This window comes from Stegostoma tigrinum, chromosome 9 (genome assembly GCF_030684315.1).
Source record: "Stegostoma tigrinum isolate sSteTig4 chromosome 9, sSteTig4.hap1, whole genome shotgun sequence".
NCBI classification, from domain to species: domain Eukaryota; kingdom Metazoa; phylum Chordata; class Chondrichthyes; order Orectolobiformes; family Stegostomatidae; genus Stegostoma; species Stegostoma tigrinum.
In genome coordinates, this window is record NC_081362.1 from 63822160 (window position 1) to 63836849 (window position 14690).

General features: G+C 39.3%; 1 protein-coding gene across 4 annotated transcripts in view; it reads left to right on the forward strand.

The window, feature by feature from the left end:
- ubr2 (ubiquitin protein ligase E3 component n-recognin 2) overlaps window positions 1–14690 on the forward strand; it is a 136977-nt gene that overhangs the window by 36251 nt on the left and 86036 nt on the right. For 3 of the 4 annotated variants that reach the window (XM_048535650.2, XM_048535652.2, XM_059648602.1), the window contains 4 exons: window positions 4251–4339; window positions 5607–5705; window positions 9052–9218; window positions 12455–12554. In XM_048535650.2, coding sequence (XP_048391607.1) covers window positions 4251–4339; window positions 5607–5705; window positions 9052–9218; window positions 12455–12554 — 455 coding nt within the window. Of the gene's footprint in view, window positions 1–4250; window positions 4340–5606; window positions 5706–5774; window positions 5874–9051; window positions 9219–12454; window positions 12555–14690 lie in introns of all 4 variants that reach the window. The other variant, XM_048535651.2, reaches the window with a different exon arrangement.

The window sequence follows — 14690 nt, forward strand, 5'->3', positions numbered from 1 at the left end:
GATGTGGTTGATGCTCCTCAGCACACTTGCTAAGCCTGAAGCGTTAGATCATTTTTCCTCAAAAAATCAGAATCGTACCCACTTAAATGTGTAACTTGGAACACTCTCATTCACCACTCTATTATCCAATTAAATGAACAGCCTTTGAGAAGGCGAAAGGTGACATAATGAACAGAAAACACCAAGCAAGGATGAAGCCCCAGGCATGCTGAAGTGTGGGAAGTCTTGTCTAGTGCCACAGTTTGCTGACTTTGTCTGCTGCAAGGTGTATCTTAGGTCCCTTGATGCAGATTGTGGTGCATGCTTTGGGAAAGCAATAACCACTGTTGCACAACTCTAAAATGTGTATGTAGGAGCATCAAAGTTGTATTTGGGACCAGGTTGATGATTCATAATGCCTGTGTTCTCTATCTTGTTTTGCTACCAAGCGTAGGTGACATTGAGTTATCAAGAAAATGACGTCAGCGATTTCCATCTTTAATTCCTGCATTCTGGCTTTATGCTGACAGGGCAAAAGCACAAATGTGACAATCCTCTTCAAAGTTGGTATGTCCAAGTTTGTTACCACCCATCAAATAGAGATGGTTTTATTAGGTAAGGGTTGTCTTCAGGTCAGAATGTGGTCTGTAATATTCTGTACAGTGTGGTAGCCAGACTCAGCCAGAAAGATATCCAAAGCTTTACTTCAAAGGTGCTTGTAAGTGTGGCATGAAGATCCTAGACATTAATGTTTACATTTGGGAGTCACTGGTTGATGACAGAAGGAAACTGAAATGTTGGCTGGTATGAGCTTCTGTGGCTAGACAGGCTTTGCAAAAGTTAACAACTCTGAAAGTAACAGTGCACAACACCCCTTAATAACTTTGAGATAGTAGGGACTGCCAATGCTGGAGTCCGAGATAACAAGGTGTGGAGCTGGATGAATACAGCTGGCCAGGCAGCATCAGAGGAGCAGGAAAGCTGACCCCTTCTGAAGAAGGGTCAGACCTGAAACGTCAGCTTTCCTGCTCCTCTGCTGCCTGGGCTACTGTGTTAATGGAGCGCCATACCTTGTTATCACTTAAAAACTTCATTTGTGTTACCTACAGTAGAATCTGCCTTCTGGTGATTCACCTGTTCAACTGTTAAAAAAAGTAGAACACGTGAAGACACTACTACTGAAATGTATTTGTTTTGAACAAGTTCAACATCTTTGAGATTAAAATATGTCAGAACTGTTTAACTCTGAGCCACTGTAGCTTAGCAAGTGCATGCTTTGATTTGAGTCAAGATGTGGGCAGCAGAGGTTTTGTTAATCTGAAATATTTGAAGGTTGGAATGTGGGCATCATGTGGCTGGGGGAGGAGAATTTGAGTGTTTGGCATGGTGGGCTGGGGGAAAAAGAGGAACTTGGCAGATGCAACTGAATTGATCATCTTGGTCTTAATGGGAAAGAGGTCCATGCACTATTTGTACTTCATTTTAGAGCAGTTTAGAGTGGATAGGAGAGAGATTTAAGAAGTCATTTTGTGGTGGAGAAGAAACTTAGACCATGATCTTTACTGTGTTAAGGGCTCCACAGAGCTCTTTTTTTCTTTCTCTTCCCTGGCTGTATCCAATCCAAGCTTGTTTAAGCAATGTTTCCTGCATTGTCATGATCTAACTTTGAAGAATGCACTGATAATTGTGCCGGACTGTTCTGCAAATCGCCACAAAATGTAATAGCTTATGCGTTTGCAATGAGGCCATCAAAGTGACCACCTTGGTCCTCAGGGCAAAAGCAGTTTGGACTACGTTACTTCAATTAGAAGAAAAGTAATGCTAATTTTTGTAACACGTAATTTGATCAAGAATAGTGAAAAGAGAGGATTTCTAATTTATATAATTTAAGCTATACCCCTTCATGACCTCAAGTATGTGCACACATTCAACATTAAGACACGTGAAAGACCAAAGTTTTATCACGTATACTGGCTTGGAGAAGAATGCAGACACAGTAAGCAAAATTCAGTAGATCAAAAATTCACAGTACGAGGTAGAACGTTACTTGGCTTATTGCCTCTCTAATTTTTGACTGGAGAGTCACTGACTACTGTAGAGTGACAGTCATCCTCTGATTTTGATGGTTGATTGGATGAAGTTGTGTGTTTTCTTGAATGAATTGTTTTTTTTAAAGCTTTTTTGGGTTTTCTGCCATAATCTCTGAACAGAGACAGATGGACAGGTGATGGCAGGGGTTGGTGAGGCTCCATACGCGCAGTGTTGCAATGTCTTTCACACACTGCTTTTTAACACTGCAGTTCAAGCAATCAGAGGACTGTAGTTAAGCAGAATTTTGTTAATTCAAGAGAGTCTTGGTGCTGTTCAATCTCAAATTTGGCCCTCTAAGTTGATTCCGAAAAGTATGATTGTATTGCATGATTCAACAATATACAACACTTAATTTTCAAGTTGCAAAACTTTGCTGGCATTCCAGTTACAGCAGTCGACCTTCCATTTCAGTTTACGGTCCCAAAAAATAGTGTGATCTCTTCGAGCCTAAAACACACCAAATTAACGTCTGTGTGCAAATCCTCAGAAGCAGTCAGCACAGTGGGTTGCTTTTGATCCAAAACTTAGCAACCATTCTACAAGTAGTTTGAAGTTTGATGTTTAATGAGGTTAACCATTGACTAACTCATCCATGCAGATATAGGTAGGCTTTAGCTTAAATTAAAAGCAGAAATTGTTGGAGGAAATCGGTAGCTCTGGCAGTATGTATGAGAAGAAAGCAGAGTATCAAGCCCAGTGATGATAACAGTTACAAAAGAATGGCATTTATGGTGAAGATAGGGATGGGTGTATTGGTGGGACTCGGAGAAAGGTGAACACGTTGGCGAAGGAGCTCAAAGGGAGAATGAAATGATAAGAGATTGGCAGAGAAGGGGAATATTGCTAGTGAGCCAGGACACACAGGTAGCTGATTAAGTGATGACGAGGGTGAAGAATAGGAGAGAACGGTTGTCATGACTCTGTCATGACAGGAACAGGGTGTGGGGATGGGTTAAATTTTTTTTTGAAACTAAAGGTAATGAACTCGGTGTTGAGCCTGAGTAGCCATGGGGCCCTCACGTGAGAAATGAAGTGGTGTTCTCGGATGGGCTGCATGCTCTTTGAGGGCTCGATGCAGACTCAATGGGCTGGGTGGCCTGTGGCCACTCTAGAGATTATATAACTAGGGATAGTCAACAAATGCCACAGCCAATCAGCAATGCCCATGGCCCATGTCCCATGAGTTCATAGAAAAGATCTAATAAATATTCTGGTCACCCCGTTATAAGAAGGATGTTACTAAGGTGGAGCGGGTTCAGAAGAGACTTAGCAGGATGTTAGAAGAAGAGACTGGGGAGGCTGGGACATTTTATTTCCACTGAGGTTGCCGAGTGGCCTTAAAGAGGTTTATAAACTAAATAGTAATTAATAGGGTGGATGGCAGATGTCTTTTCCCTCAACTGTTGGCTTTTAAGAGCATGGGGCACATTTTGGAGAGATTTTAAAAAAGACATGATAGGTAATTTTTTTTTTAACACAGTGGTTTGTGTATGGTGTGAACTTTGAGGAAGTGTTGGACAAGGGTTCAGTTGCCTCAATTAAAAGACATTGGGACAAATCCATGAACAGGAAGATTTGGAGGGATGTAAGCCAAACGTGGGCAGTTGGGACTAGTTTAGTTTGGGATTATGGTCAGCACGGACTGGTGGGACCAAAGGCTGTTTCCGTAATAAATGACTCTATGACTACTTGAAATCTCCTGTCCTGATTTGGCTTATTTCAACTCAAAAAAAGCAATTAGCTTCAGTGCTTCAACATTCTTGAAAGGAAAATAGTGTGTGTTTGCCAAATGGTGACAAGGTCAGGTTCACCTGTGATGTCCCTGCAGTCAAATCATCTACAAAAATTTTAACAAAATTCATGCCTAATCTTTTGTGTGAATTACCATACAAAACTGATGCATTTGAATTCTTAGTGTCCACAATTTGCTAATTTCCCCAAGTTATTTTTCCATTCGTGTATACTGCCGTAAATAAATGAGGAGGACAGAGGATGGATATCTGGTTTAAATTGGTGAAGTTGGATGACGTTTTGATGGTCAAAATGTGTTGTAACATGGGTTTGCCATTTATTAGTGTGGTATTCGGAATAAAGAGTTCCCATTATTACATGACTGTTATATTTCATGTTTTTCTCCCTGCTCATTGAAAAATAAATATTTTTTGAATCTTTATCCAAAGGAGCCAGGAATATCTACCATCAATTGTTTATGAGCAGCCTTCTTATGGATCTGAAAAGCAAAAAGCTATTTGCTGTTCGATTTGCAAAAGTAAGTGCAGCAATGAATTACAATGTGTCATGATTTGTGTAAAAAAAATTGCTTTAATCTATTTGCTGAAAGTTTTATTTTTTGTTTGTCTTCACATTGTGCATTTGTCTTTAGCTCACCTTTTTCTTACTTTTTCTTGTTGTGTAACTTGGAACGAGACTTTTTTTGAAGTAATTAATCAGCTTTTTATCTGTTGAAATTATGTACACTTCCAAGAAGTGTACCAGAAAAATAGGATCATATTGTTTTGTGATGATAATACAATGATTAGATGTTCTCAGTTTTTGCTTTCCTGTGCATGACTATTTCAAATGCAGAAGCCATATTTGAGTTTTCGGTTAAGATGGCACAGAAGCAGGTAGTTAAAATGTGTTTATCATTAGATTAGTCGATGCTTAATGCACTTGCACGTCAACTGACTGAATCAGGTTCCTATGATTTAAGTTCCTTGTGTTTCCAATTTAATGATTGTTATCACATTTTCCATTTATTTTGTACTTCAGTAATTGATTTTGTATGGAAAATTTTGTGTTTTAAATCACAGTGGTGTGAAATTCAGTCTTTTGCTTTTAAAAGAAGTAGACATATATAGGATGTTTCAGGTGTCACGCTGGTGCATTCCTCTCTGGTTTTGCCCCTTGGGCTTGAGTTTGAGTCCAGCCATTTTGATGGAATAGAAGAACTTTCTCCTGACTCTTTGGCCGTTGTAGTCCTGTACAAGTTTTTTGATAATCCAGTCTCTCAAGCGTTCAGCACAAAGCTCCTGATAGATCGGCTGTCTCACTCAGGTCACAAGAATCACTGATGAGAGAAAGTATAAAAGGACGTACAGAAATGCATCACATTAGTGGTGTTCTGTTTAATTTTCCTCCAGCCATGCAAAGCCTCACTTGACTGTTTGAATTTGACTCTGGCTAAGGAGTTGATTGTCCACCAGAAGTGAAATTTTTGAGGTAAACCTCCCTGTATACCCGTTGATAAAAAGCATACTCTTTGAATGAGTGCCTGTTTTGTTAAATTAATAAGACTTGTGAAATTAGGACTCATAAAAAATGATGGCAAATGCTTAAGTTTCATGCATTTGAACTCTGAGTTTATTTTTGAAAGTGCACGCAACTTCCTTGCTACTTCTAATGAGAACTTGACAGAACCTATTTGCTGCTCTACCCTTTTAGGCATGTAAAACGAGATAGCTAGAAATAGAATCAATAGTTAATTCTGAGACAGCCTGGACATGACCTGCAGGTGAATTTATCTTGTTGTTTAGAATTATCCGCAGTTGCAGAGAGATTTTATGGAGGACGATCACGAGCGGATAGTATCAGTGACCGCTCTATCTGTCCAGCTCTTCACTGTTCCAACTTTGGTGAGTACAATATGGTTTTTGTTCACTTCATTTGTCCACCTCCTTGCCTCTTCTCTGCCTTTTCATTAGAACTATGAGAGATTGCAGACTGACTATGTGAATGATGACCACGACAGAGAGTTCTCGGTTACCGAACTTTCAGTGCAAATTTTCACAGTACCTTCCTTGGTGAGTAATCAGATTTCAATGACTAAGGAAGTGATGTCTTGGTCACATTGTTATTGAGATTTTTTTCTGTATTGTTTCTCAGTGGATCAAAAATAGCAAAGCTTCAGGTTTGCATTCCTTCCATGCAGTTAGAGTCGCTCTGAGTTGGGTAATTGATGTCAGGACTTAATTGCATTGAAAAGCTGGTAAGGAAGCCCAGTAGTGATGGTTACTCACTAGCCCTTTCTTTAAAAATTCAATAGATGAAGAAAAGATCAGTGGTGTTTGACATATGTCCCAGTGTGTAGATGGACATTGTGCTGAGACTGAAAGAGCAGCCACCTGGACAAGCTACAGAAATTTGCCATTTTCTCCATATTAATAATTCAATACCTTGAAGAGGATCAACTATGGAATGGGAAGGCAAACTTCATTGCCAAACATTTCCTCCATCTTTGAAAATCCTTTTGAAGACATCAGCTTGACAATGATTTTGTTATTTCTCAACCTGTCAGAAAGGCTTGGCAACCAGTTTTCTGTGAAGCTGGTTGAGACATGATTTTCTGCCCTGATGGTGCAATATCAATACAGTTCAAGCAGGACATCAGACTTCAAAACAACAACTGTACCAGAATGCAATGTTTCGGTTGTTTTTCTGTCTCCACATTGGAAAAAGAAATGAAGCACTGCGTTCTTTGCATAATGAGCGACCAATGCGTTTTGATTTGAAACAGGCTTGACAGGCTGAATGAAATGTTCTGTGTCTTGCCTTTTATGAATTGTACCATAGTAGCATCAAGCTCCATTCAAAAATTCTTTCTGAGAAAATAGAATGAGAGGGCTAGTGTTGCACTGAAGCTCTCAAACAGAAGGTGTTTGCTGTTTGTCTGTCTTCCTTTTCTCGTAAGGGTAATTTCGCCGCTATATTGTGGCACTGCAGATTTGAAAACTGAGTCTCTCAGATGTGAAGTAGTTAGAAAAGTTGGCATCAGCGGTCTGAATGACTTTTTCCCATTCCAGTAGGTTTGTGCAATGGGTTTTGCACCAGAGAAATCAAGGGGATGGACACATCTTTTCATTGCCTATGAATGTTGTGTAATTGCAGAATTGTATAGAATCATAGTCACACAGCACAGAAACACCCTTTGGTCCAAGCAATCCGTGCCAAACATAACCCCAAACTAAAGTGGTTTTGCATGCCTGCATCTGGCCCAGATCCCTCCAAACCTTCCCTAATCAAGTCTCTATCCAGATATTTTTGCCAGGTAGAAATGTGATAGATAATGCCTCTCCTTGCCGGTGCTTAAAACAAAGCACATACACGTTTTGCTGCAATAAATTTGATCTGACATGTGTCCGATGACTCCATCAATTTATCTACATTCTCCTGAAGTTTAACACCAAGCCCCTCAGAATTCACTATAGTTGCAACGTTTGTGTTTTGAGCACATTTTGAAATTGTCCTCTGAATACTATATAGACAGCATTAATGGCAGATGAAGAAAGGCTGTGGTCCCAGACATGAGCCTGCGGAACACCACCAGCAGCCTTCTCCCAGACTGAAATAACAACTGCTCACGACTGTTGCCTACACTCAACCAACTTTGCATCCACACTGCAACTGTCCTACATAGCAAGTCAGTTATGCTGGAATTCCTTGTGATGTCCCTTATGTTCGGCACAACAGCTTCAAGCCTTCACATGTTTTGAGGTTCCGATGCACTGCCCAAGAATTCCTTGTATTATGTAATGACACTTGGGTGTAAGATGTTGCTCTGCTCTGCTTTTGTCAAGAGTGAACGAACAAGACAAATTACGTGGCTTTCGATAACCATTTTATAAGATTTTATTCATTTTAAACTACTGCCTCTTGGATTTTGACTTTGTATTGATTTTACAGAGGAAAAAGCTGCTGAAGTAGTACGGAATTATTGTCACTGCCGTGCACTTGGCTGACTAGAGTGTATCCCTAACTGGCTCCAGCCGTCCTGCCCTTTGATTAGTATCACAGCAAAGAAATTTTTGGGTTCCCTTCGGCATTGGCTGCCAGTCTGCTCTTATTTACTTTACTTCCCCTCAGAACTGTATATATTCAGTCATGTTCTAACTTTGTATCATCAATGTGGCAGACTCTCTTATTTGCGTTATCTCGCTAACTCCTCCTTTAGCTGGAATGCATTGCCCTCTCTTTCCCCTTTGTGGGGATACATCTCAATGATAGAGAAGAATCACATCAATTCATTGAATCTTTCCCCACCAATTTGACCCCAACTTACCTAGGACTGATCCATTTTTTTGATATGTTTGCATTGTTTTGACTGTATGGTGAGAAAAAAATCAATTGGTTCTTCGTTTTATACCTTACCATATTATTCTTAATGCAAAAGTCAGCTCTTTGATTCTTGACTGGTCCATTTGGGCATTGCCTCTGCATATTTCTTTGCCCAAGAAGTTGAAAAATGTGCATTTGTGCACTTGACAAAGATTGTCCAATCTTAAGTCTTTTATAATGTATGACAAGTTGACTTCCTCATTAGTTATTTATCACTTGTATTCACATCATTTGTTGACGTTCTGGTTCCTGTTTCTGCCACAAGTACTACTTCTATTAATTTGTGGGATGTGGACTTTGCTAGCTGGGCCAGTATTTTTTTGGCCATCCTTAATTATGCTTGAACTGTGTGGCTTGCCTGGCTATTTCCAAGGTCAGTTAAGAGTTGACTGCATTACTGTAGGTCTGGAATCACCACCAGACCAGATGAGGTAAGGATGGCAGCTTTCCTTACCTCAAGAATATTAGTGAACTACATAGAAGTTTATGACCGTTGACTGTTAGTCTAGATGTTTAAGTCCAGATAGTTATTCAGTTTATGTCTGATCCTCTGGCAAGGTGGAACTCATATTCTAGAATGTTAATCCAGGATACTCGATTACTAGTCCATCAAGATTCACGTTAAGGCCTCGCCTTCACATTGATTTGAAAGAAGCAAAAGTGAACATTGAGCTCACTAAGCAATTCTGTGTCTGTTCCTTCAGTTTCTCAACAAATTTTGGCTTGGTGTGCAATTTTTACATTGCTATTATGCAAACCATTTTTATTTAAGGTCGGAATAACTGGTCAGTATTGTATGTTTCCCTTCAATTCACAAATTCATTGGGAAACGTGATTGTTACATTAAATCAAATCATTGTATTTCAGGCTCGCATGCTGATAACTGATGAAAACCTTATGACGACCATAATACAAACATTCATGGAGCTTCTAATGAGACAGCGGGATTCTCATGGCAGGTTTCAGTTTGAAAGGTATACAGCTGTTCAAACCTTGAAATTCAGGAGGGTGCAAAGTTTCATTGGTGATCTGAAGTAAGTATATGAATTTAACTTTAAAAATTATAATTCTGTGAGGATGACTGGAGGGCCTACTGATTTGCCTCCAATCTGTTCACTAAATTTACGAATTGTTAATGACATTTACACCAAGAACTAGCATAATGCAAACTAATGAGTGTTTTCAACTTGACATCAGCATCGCTGTAGGGCAATTTTTAAAGTTGTGGTCGAATTTGACAGCTCTCTACTAACTCAATGTTTAAGGATTAATTCTTGAGGTAAGATTATAGGCATGAGCTTATAATGAGGGATATATGTCGTTTTTTTTGTGGTTTGACTTAATTGCTATAGGCTTGATGACTCCTAATTGAAAGTAATATATTGGAAGCAAGCTGCTAGCTATAACTTGCTTTATTTTCGTACTTTCGCTACAGTGTAATACAATATAAATACGTCTTGCTTCACTTACATAGAACCTTGGTAAGACCGCACATAGAGTATTATGTGCAGTTTTGGTCTGCGTAATTAAGGAACGATCTCCTTGCCATTGAGCGAGTGCAGCGGAGGTTCACCAGACTAACTCCTGAGATGACAAACTGTCTGGTGAGGAGAGCTTAAGGAAACTGGGCCAATATTCTCTAAAGTTCACAACAATGTGAAGTCAACTCAAGGCTTAGAAATCAGAGGACATAGTCCTGAATGGCTTACATTTAATTCTGAGACAGAGATGGAGGAAATTCTGTATTTAGTGTGCAATCGATCTTGGGAATTTTCTAACCCAAAGGACTCTGGAGGGTGTACTGTTGATTATGGCCAATACAGTTGAGTGGTCTTTAAGGGGTGCAGAGGGGAAAATTATGTTGAGGTTGATGTTGAGCCATGACCGAGAATGGCCAAGCAGGCCCAAGGTGCTGAATGGTTTAATTCTGCTTCTTTGTTCCTCTGCAAACACAGTGTTACGGTAATGTCTTGGGGTGACTCTTATCTTGTGTAAGATTGGTCACAGTGAAAGTCCCATTAAGGGAAAATGAGGCTGACTTGGAAGTGGAAGTTCTGTTTGGAATACAGCCTCCCTTCAGTTCTTTTTGACTTCTTGTGATCTCTGTAAGCTTTCATTTCACTGTCGAAGGACAGATGTTGGGAGGGCAAAAGCAAGTCCATTGTAGCATAGAAAGATATCCCTTTTAATTTGGTAATTCTTACAGATGAGTCAGTGACGTAGTAGTGCAGACTTGTGGCAAAGAGCAAAAGCAAAGAAACATGTGCCTGCAAAGCTAACAAGATATCTTGCGTCTGTGGAGGAGAAAACAGAGTTCAAGTTTCGGGTCCGGTGGCCCTTCCTCAGAACTGATGGTGGCCACCTTCAGTTCTGAGCAAGGGTCACTGGACCCGAAACTTTAACTCTGTTTTCTCCTCCACAGATACATGCCAGACCTGCTGAGCTTTTACAGCAGCTTTGTTTTTGTTCCTGATTTACAGCATCAGCAGTTCTTCTGGTTTTTATAAAATATCTTACATCCTTATCACCCTGGAATTGTGGAAAAGTCACTCGGTGTGGGCACCAGCCTTGTTTTACAACAATAAAATTCCTTGACGTAGGTTTAGCTGTAAAGTGGGACCCTACAGATATGGAACCAAGTCCTATGACAATGGCAAACAGGCAAAATGGCGGGTATAATCATACTCTTAGTGATATATTAAGATGTGTGAGCTGTAAAATTGGTACTATTGGTTATTCTGTGTGCAGTAATTTTAGTTTTACTGTATTGAAACATTTTTGATGCTAAAGTCATCAATTTCTGATGAAAAGGTACCGCTTTTAGTAGCATCATTTTACCCTGATTCAGTTTTTGTCTATGCATCTGACTTGTGCATGAATAAGATTTTAGGTTTTTTAAACCTCCAGTTGTTCATGAGTTAACCTTGATATGTCAGTTGACCATATCTTCATTTCATTTGGCCTTACGTAGTGTCCATCAGTGCCATGGTCCTTCCAGTGCATTTCTCAAGTGAAAACAAAGGGAATAAAATTGTTGGTAAAAATGGAGTGACTGTTGGGTACAGAAATGAAATGGTTGATTTGGCAGTTAGGAGACGACAAAGTGATGAGGTTTTGGAACCACTGCAGTGAAATAAGTATATTGTGCAAAATAGCATGCTCAATGGAAGCAGATGTGGAGGTGCTGGTTTTGGACTGGGGTGGACAAGATCAGAAATCACATGACACCAGGTTATAGTCCAACAGCTTTATTTGAAAACACAAGCTTTCAAAGTGTAACCCCTTTGTCAGGTGAATGAGAAAGAAGCACACAGAACGCAGAATTGATAAGTAAAATATCGAAGGGTCACACAACTGAGAATGTATTAAACAATCCTAAAATGCTATTAAATCTTGAATCAGTTGGAAGGGTTTACTTGATTAATACGTATATGTAAATCCCTGAATCCTTTTCAAGTCACCACCCTGCGAGAATTAAAGGCCTTATCAGTGTAAAGAAGAGGTGATGTTTTAGGTCAAACAGTGCATGTTCGGTGTGAGGCCTTACTTAGAATCGTTCGTGTTTTGGTTCGGAGTCAGACTGGTTTTATTCCTGAAGTAGGAATTTATAAAATGCCATATTGACTGACTGTCTATAACAGAGTAACAATATAACTATTGAGAGAGTGAGAGAGGTCTGGTGGATGTCACCGTAGTACGACATGAGCCCAAAATCCCAGTTGTAATCAAACTTGGCTCTCGGCCTCTGCTCGGCAACTGTGTTGTTGTCTATCGTGAAGTCAACCCTGGAGGACGTTTACCTGAAGATCTGGGGCCAAATGTCCTTGACTGAAGCAGATAAATTATTTGGACCTTTTAATTAATACCCACATTTAGTGATTTGTCAGAGACAAACACTCGGACTCTCAGATGTATAAAAACAAATGCATTAGTTTTAGTGGTATTTCAGGATTTTATTAGGTAGTTTCAGCTGGCAATTCAATGAGCATAAAAGCTGTAGGTTATTGGAGTTCCTTTTTTTTGGAAGTGAAGTCAAGGTAAGGTGTTTTATATTGTGGCGGAAAATAAGGCATTTCAGCTTACGGCTGGTATTCCTCTCGCAAATGTGCAGTGCAGCTTTTTCAATACTTTTTTAAATCAACACTTAATTGGTAGTGTTAAGACTGAAATTAATTTTTCAGATATAGCCTTGGAATGACATAGTAATTAGTATTTAATATAAACAGAAGAATTTTTAATTCTGTTTCTAACAGTATTCTTTTCTTCACAGATATGTGTTGGTTAGCAAACCCACAGAGTGGACAGATAAACTAAGGGAAAAATTTCTGGAAGGTTTTGGGGTTTTCTTGGAGTTGTTAAAGCGCATGCAGGTTGGTTCAGAATTTTAACTTCAGAAAATAAAAATGTCAAGACAACAACAAACAGGTGATTTGCTCCAAAAAGGGAATAATTTTTAATTTGATACAAATACTCTTTGTGGGTTACTATTAGTTTTACATTTCCTTACCATATGCGCTTTATATTTTTCATTTAAAAAGTTTAGTACTTTAGTAATGATTATCCTTTTTATAGCTTTAACATATCTAGTTGAAACCACAGAGTAATTTTCCAAGTGCATGCCATCATTTGTGCTTTGATCCATTCCTTCAGGAGTCAACAGGAAGCTTCAAAGCAATTTCCCCTCATCTACGACTGTGTATGAAAATATCAAATCATTGGCATTTTTAAAAAAATCTAAGTTAGTAGTGGTTTTGGATAGATGAGGTATCTTAGGGAAAAGGATAAGCATTACAAACTGAAAGCCTTAAATATGAGGGCGCATGTACAATATAGACAATTTGTTCCAAGTGCAGATAGAAAAACCAGATATGATTTATATTCATGTGCTATGTTTTAACAGGTTTAAGAATGGCATAATAAGAACTTAGATGAGCGTAGGATTGTATCCTGACTATCCATGGATCAGGGTGCTCACAAAATCAGCCCCAGACTCGATTGTTGGTGGTTTTGTTTCTCTCTTCCCCTAACAGGTCCTGATGGATTGTATCTGTTTTGGTGTGCTAGGAGATTCCTATTATAGCACTAACTGAGAGAGGTCTCTGTTCCTATCTTTATGGATAAGGAAGAATTGCTGTACATTGTGCAGCTTAAAGTCCTATTTATGACATTGACAGACAAATATTCCCCGGTTCACCTTTGTTAAGTTTTTGCATTCATTTAAAAGTCAGTTTTACAGAATTCTGCTACAAAATTCCTTGTGGGCTACTTGTAAAGGAGAAGGATTTTATACCATTAGCTAAATTGCTCAGCTTAATCGACAATTTATGCAAAAAGAGACATGTCAGTTAGTTTTCTTTACTCCTGGGGATTTGAGCACAGATGGCTTTAGAATCTTTGGAAAGGAGATCATCTGTAACATCACTAGTTTGTTATCTTGAAATTGGATGAGCTTAACATATACCCAAAATGACTTGAGTAGAGGGAATATGACCAAAGGGAATAACAGTGATTAGTGAAGGATGATATCATCATTCTGGGAGACACAATAAAGAGAGCAGTAGTTACAAGTTGTGTGAAGTCTTTGACAACTTGAGGGCATCCCAAAGCATGCAACTTGATATTTTATATTTGCTTGAGGGGGCAGACCTATCTTTGCCTTTAATATCAAAAAGTGACTGGTGACAGTGGTTGACAATAACGACGTGTTAAGAAAGAAGTAGTCGAGACATGGCATATAGACTGGCATTTGTGTAACATGAATGTTACTTGCCATATTGTCAGCCAAAGCCTGGATATTGTCAAGACCTTGGTACATTTGAACATACACTGCTTAATTATTTGATGTGTCACCAATGGTGCTAACATTTTACAACAACGGTAAAAATCTCCAGTTCTGACCTTATGATGAAGCGAAGGATATACTTGCTACTGAAGGGATGCCATGGAGGTGATACTGGGGATGGTCAGACAGTTCTGTCAAGACACATTGTTTCAACTGGGCCTGTGTTAACAAGAGTTGAAAAAGATGACAGAGGATCTAAATAAAAGGTACAAAATTTTAACAGGGCTGGACAGATGAGATGCAGAGATGTTGTTCTCCCCTTTGGTGAGTTTAGTACCCCATTCCCACAACACGCAGAACAAATGTAAACTACACAGAATCATTGAATACTATCAGGTTTGGAAGCCAACACAATCACTGAACTCCACTAGCCTTGACTTGGCTTTGTGATGTCTTGGTGCATTGCTCCCACTTGCTTATATACCTGTGCTACTTTGGGGATTAAGCCTGTTTGGGGGAATGGTGGGGGGGGGGGGGGGGGGGGGGGGGAGGTGTTTATCGGAACAGCATTCCCTTCTACCCTCCTCATGTACTATAATATTAGTCCTCCCCATTCTATTTCTATATATTTTTATAGTGTTGCACAAACCTTTCAATTCAGTTCTCTGCCCCTGAGAGGCAGAGCTTATTACCCTATCCCATTCTTTAATGACTTCCTCATTAT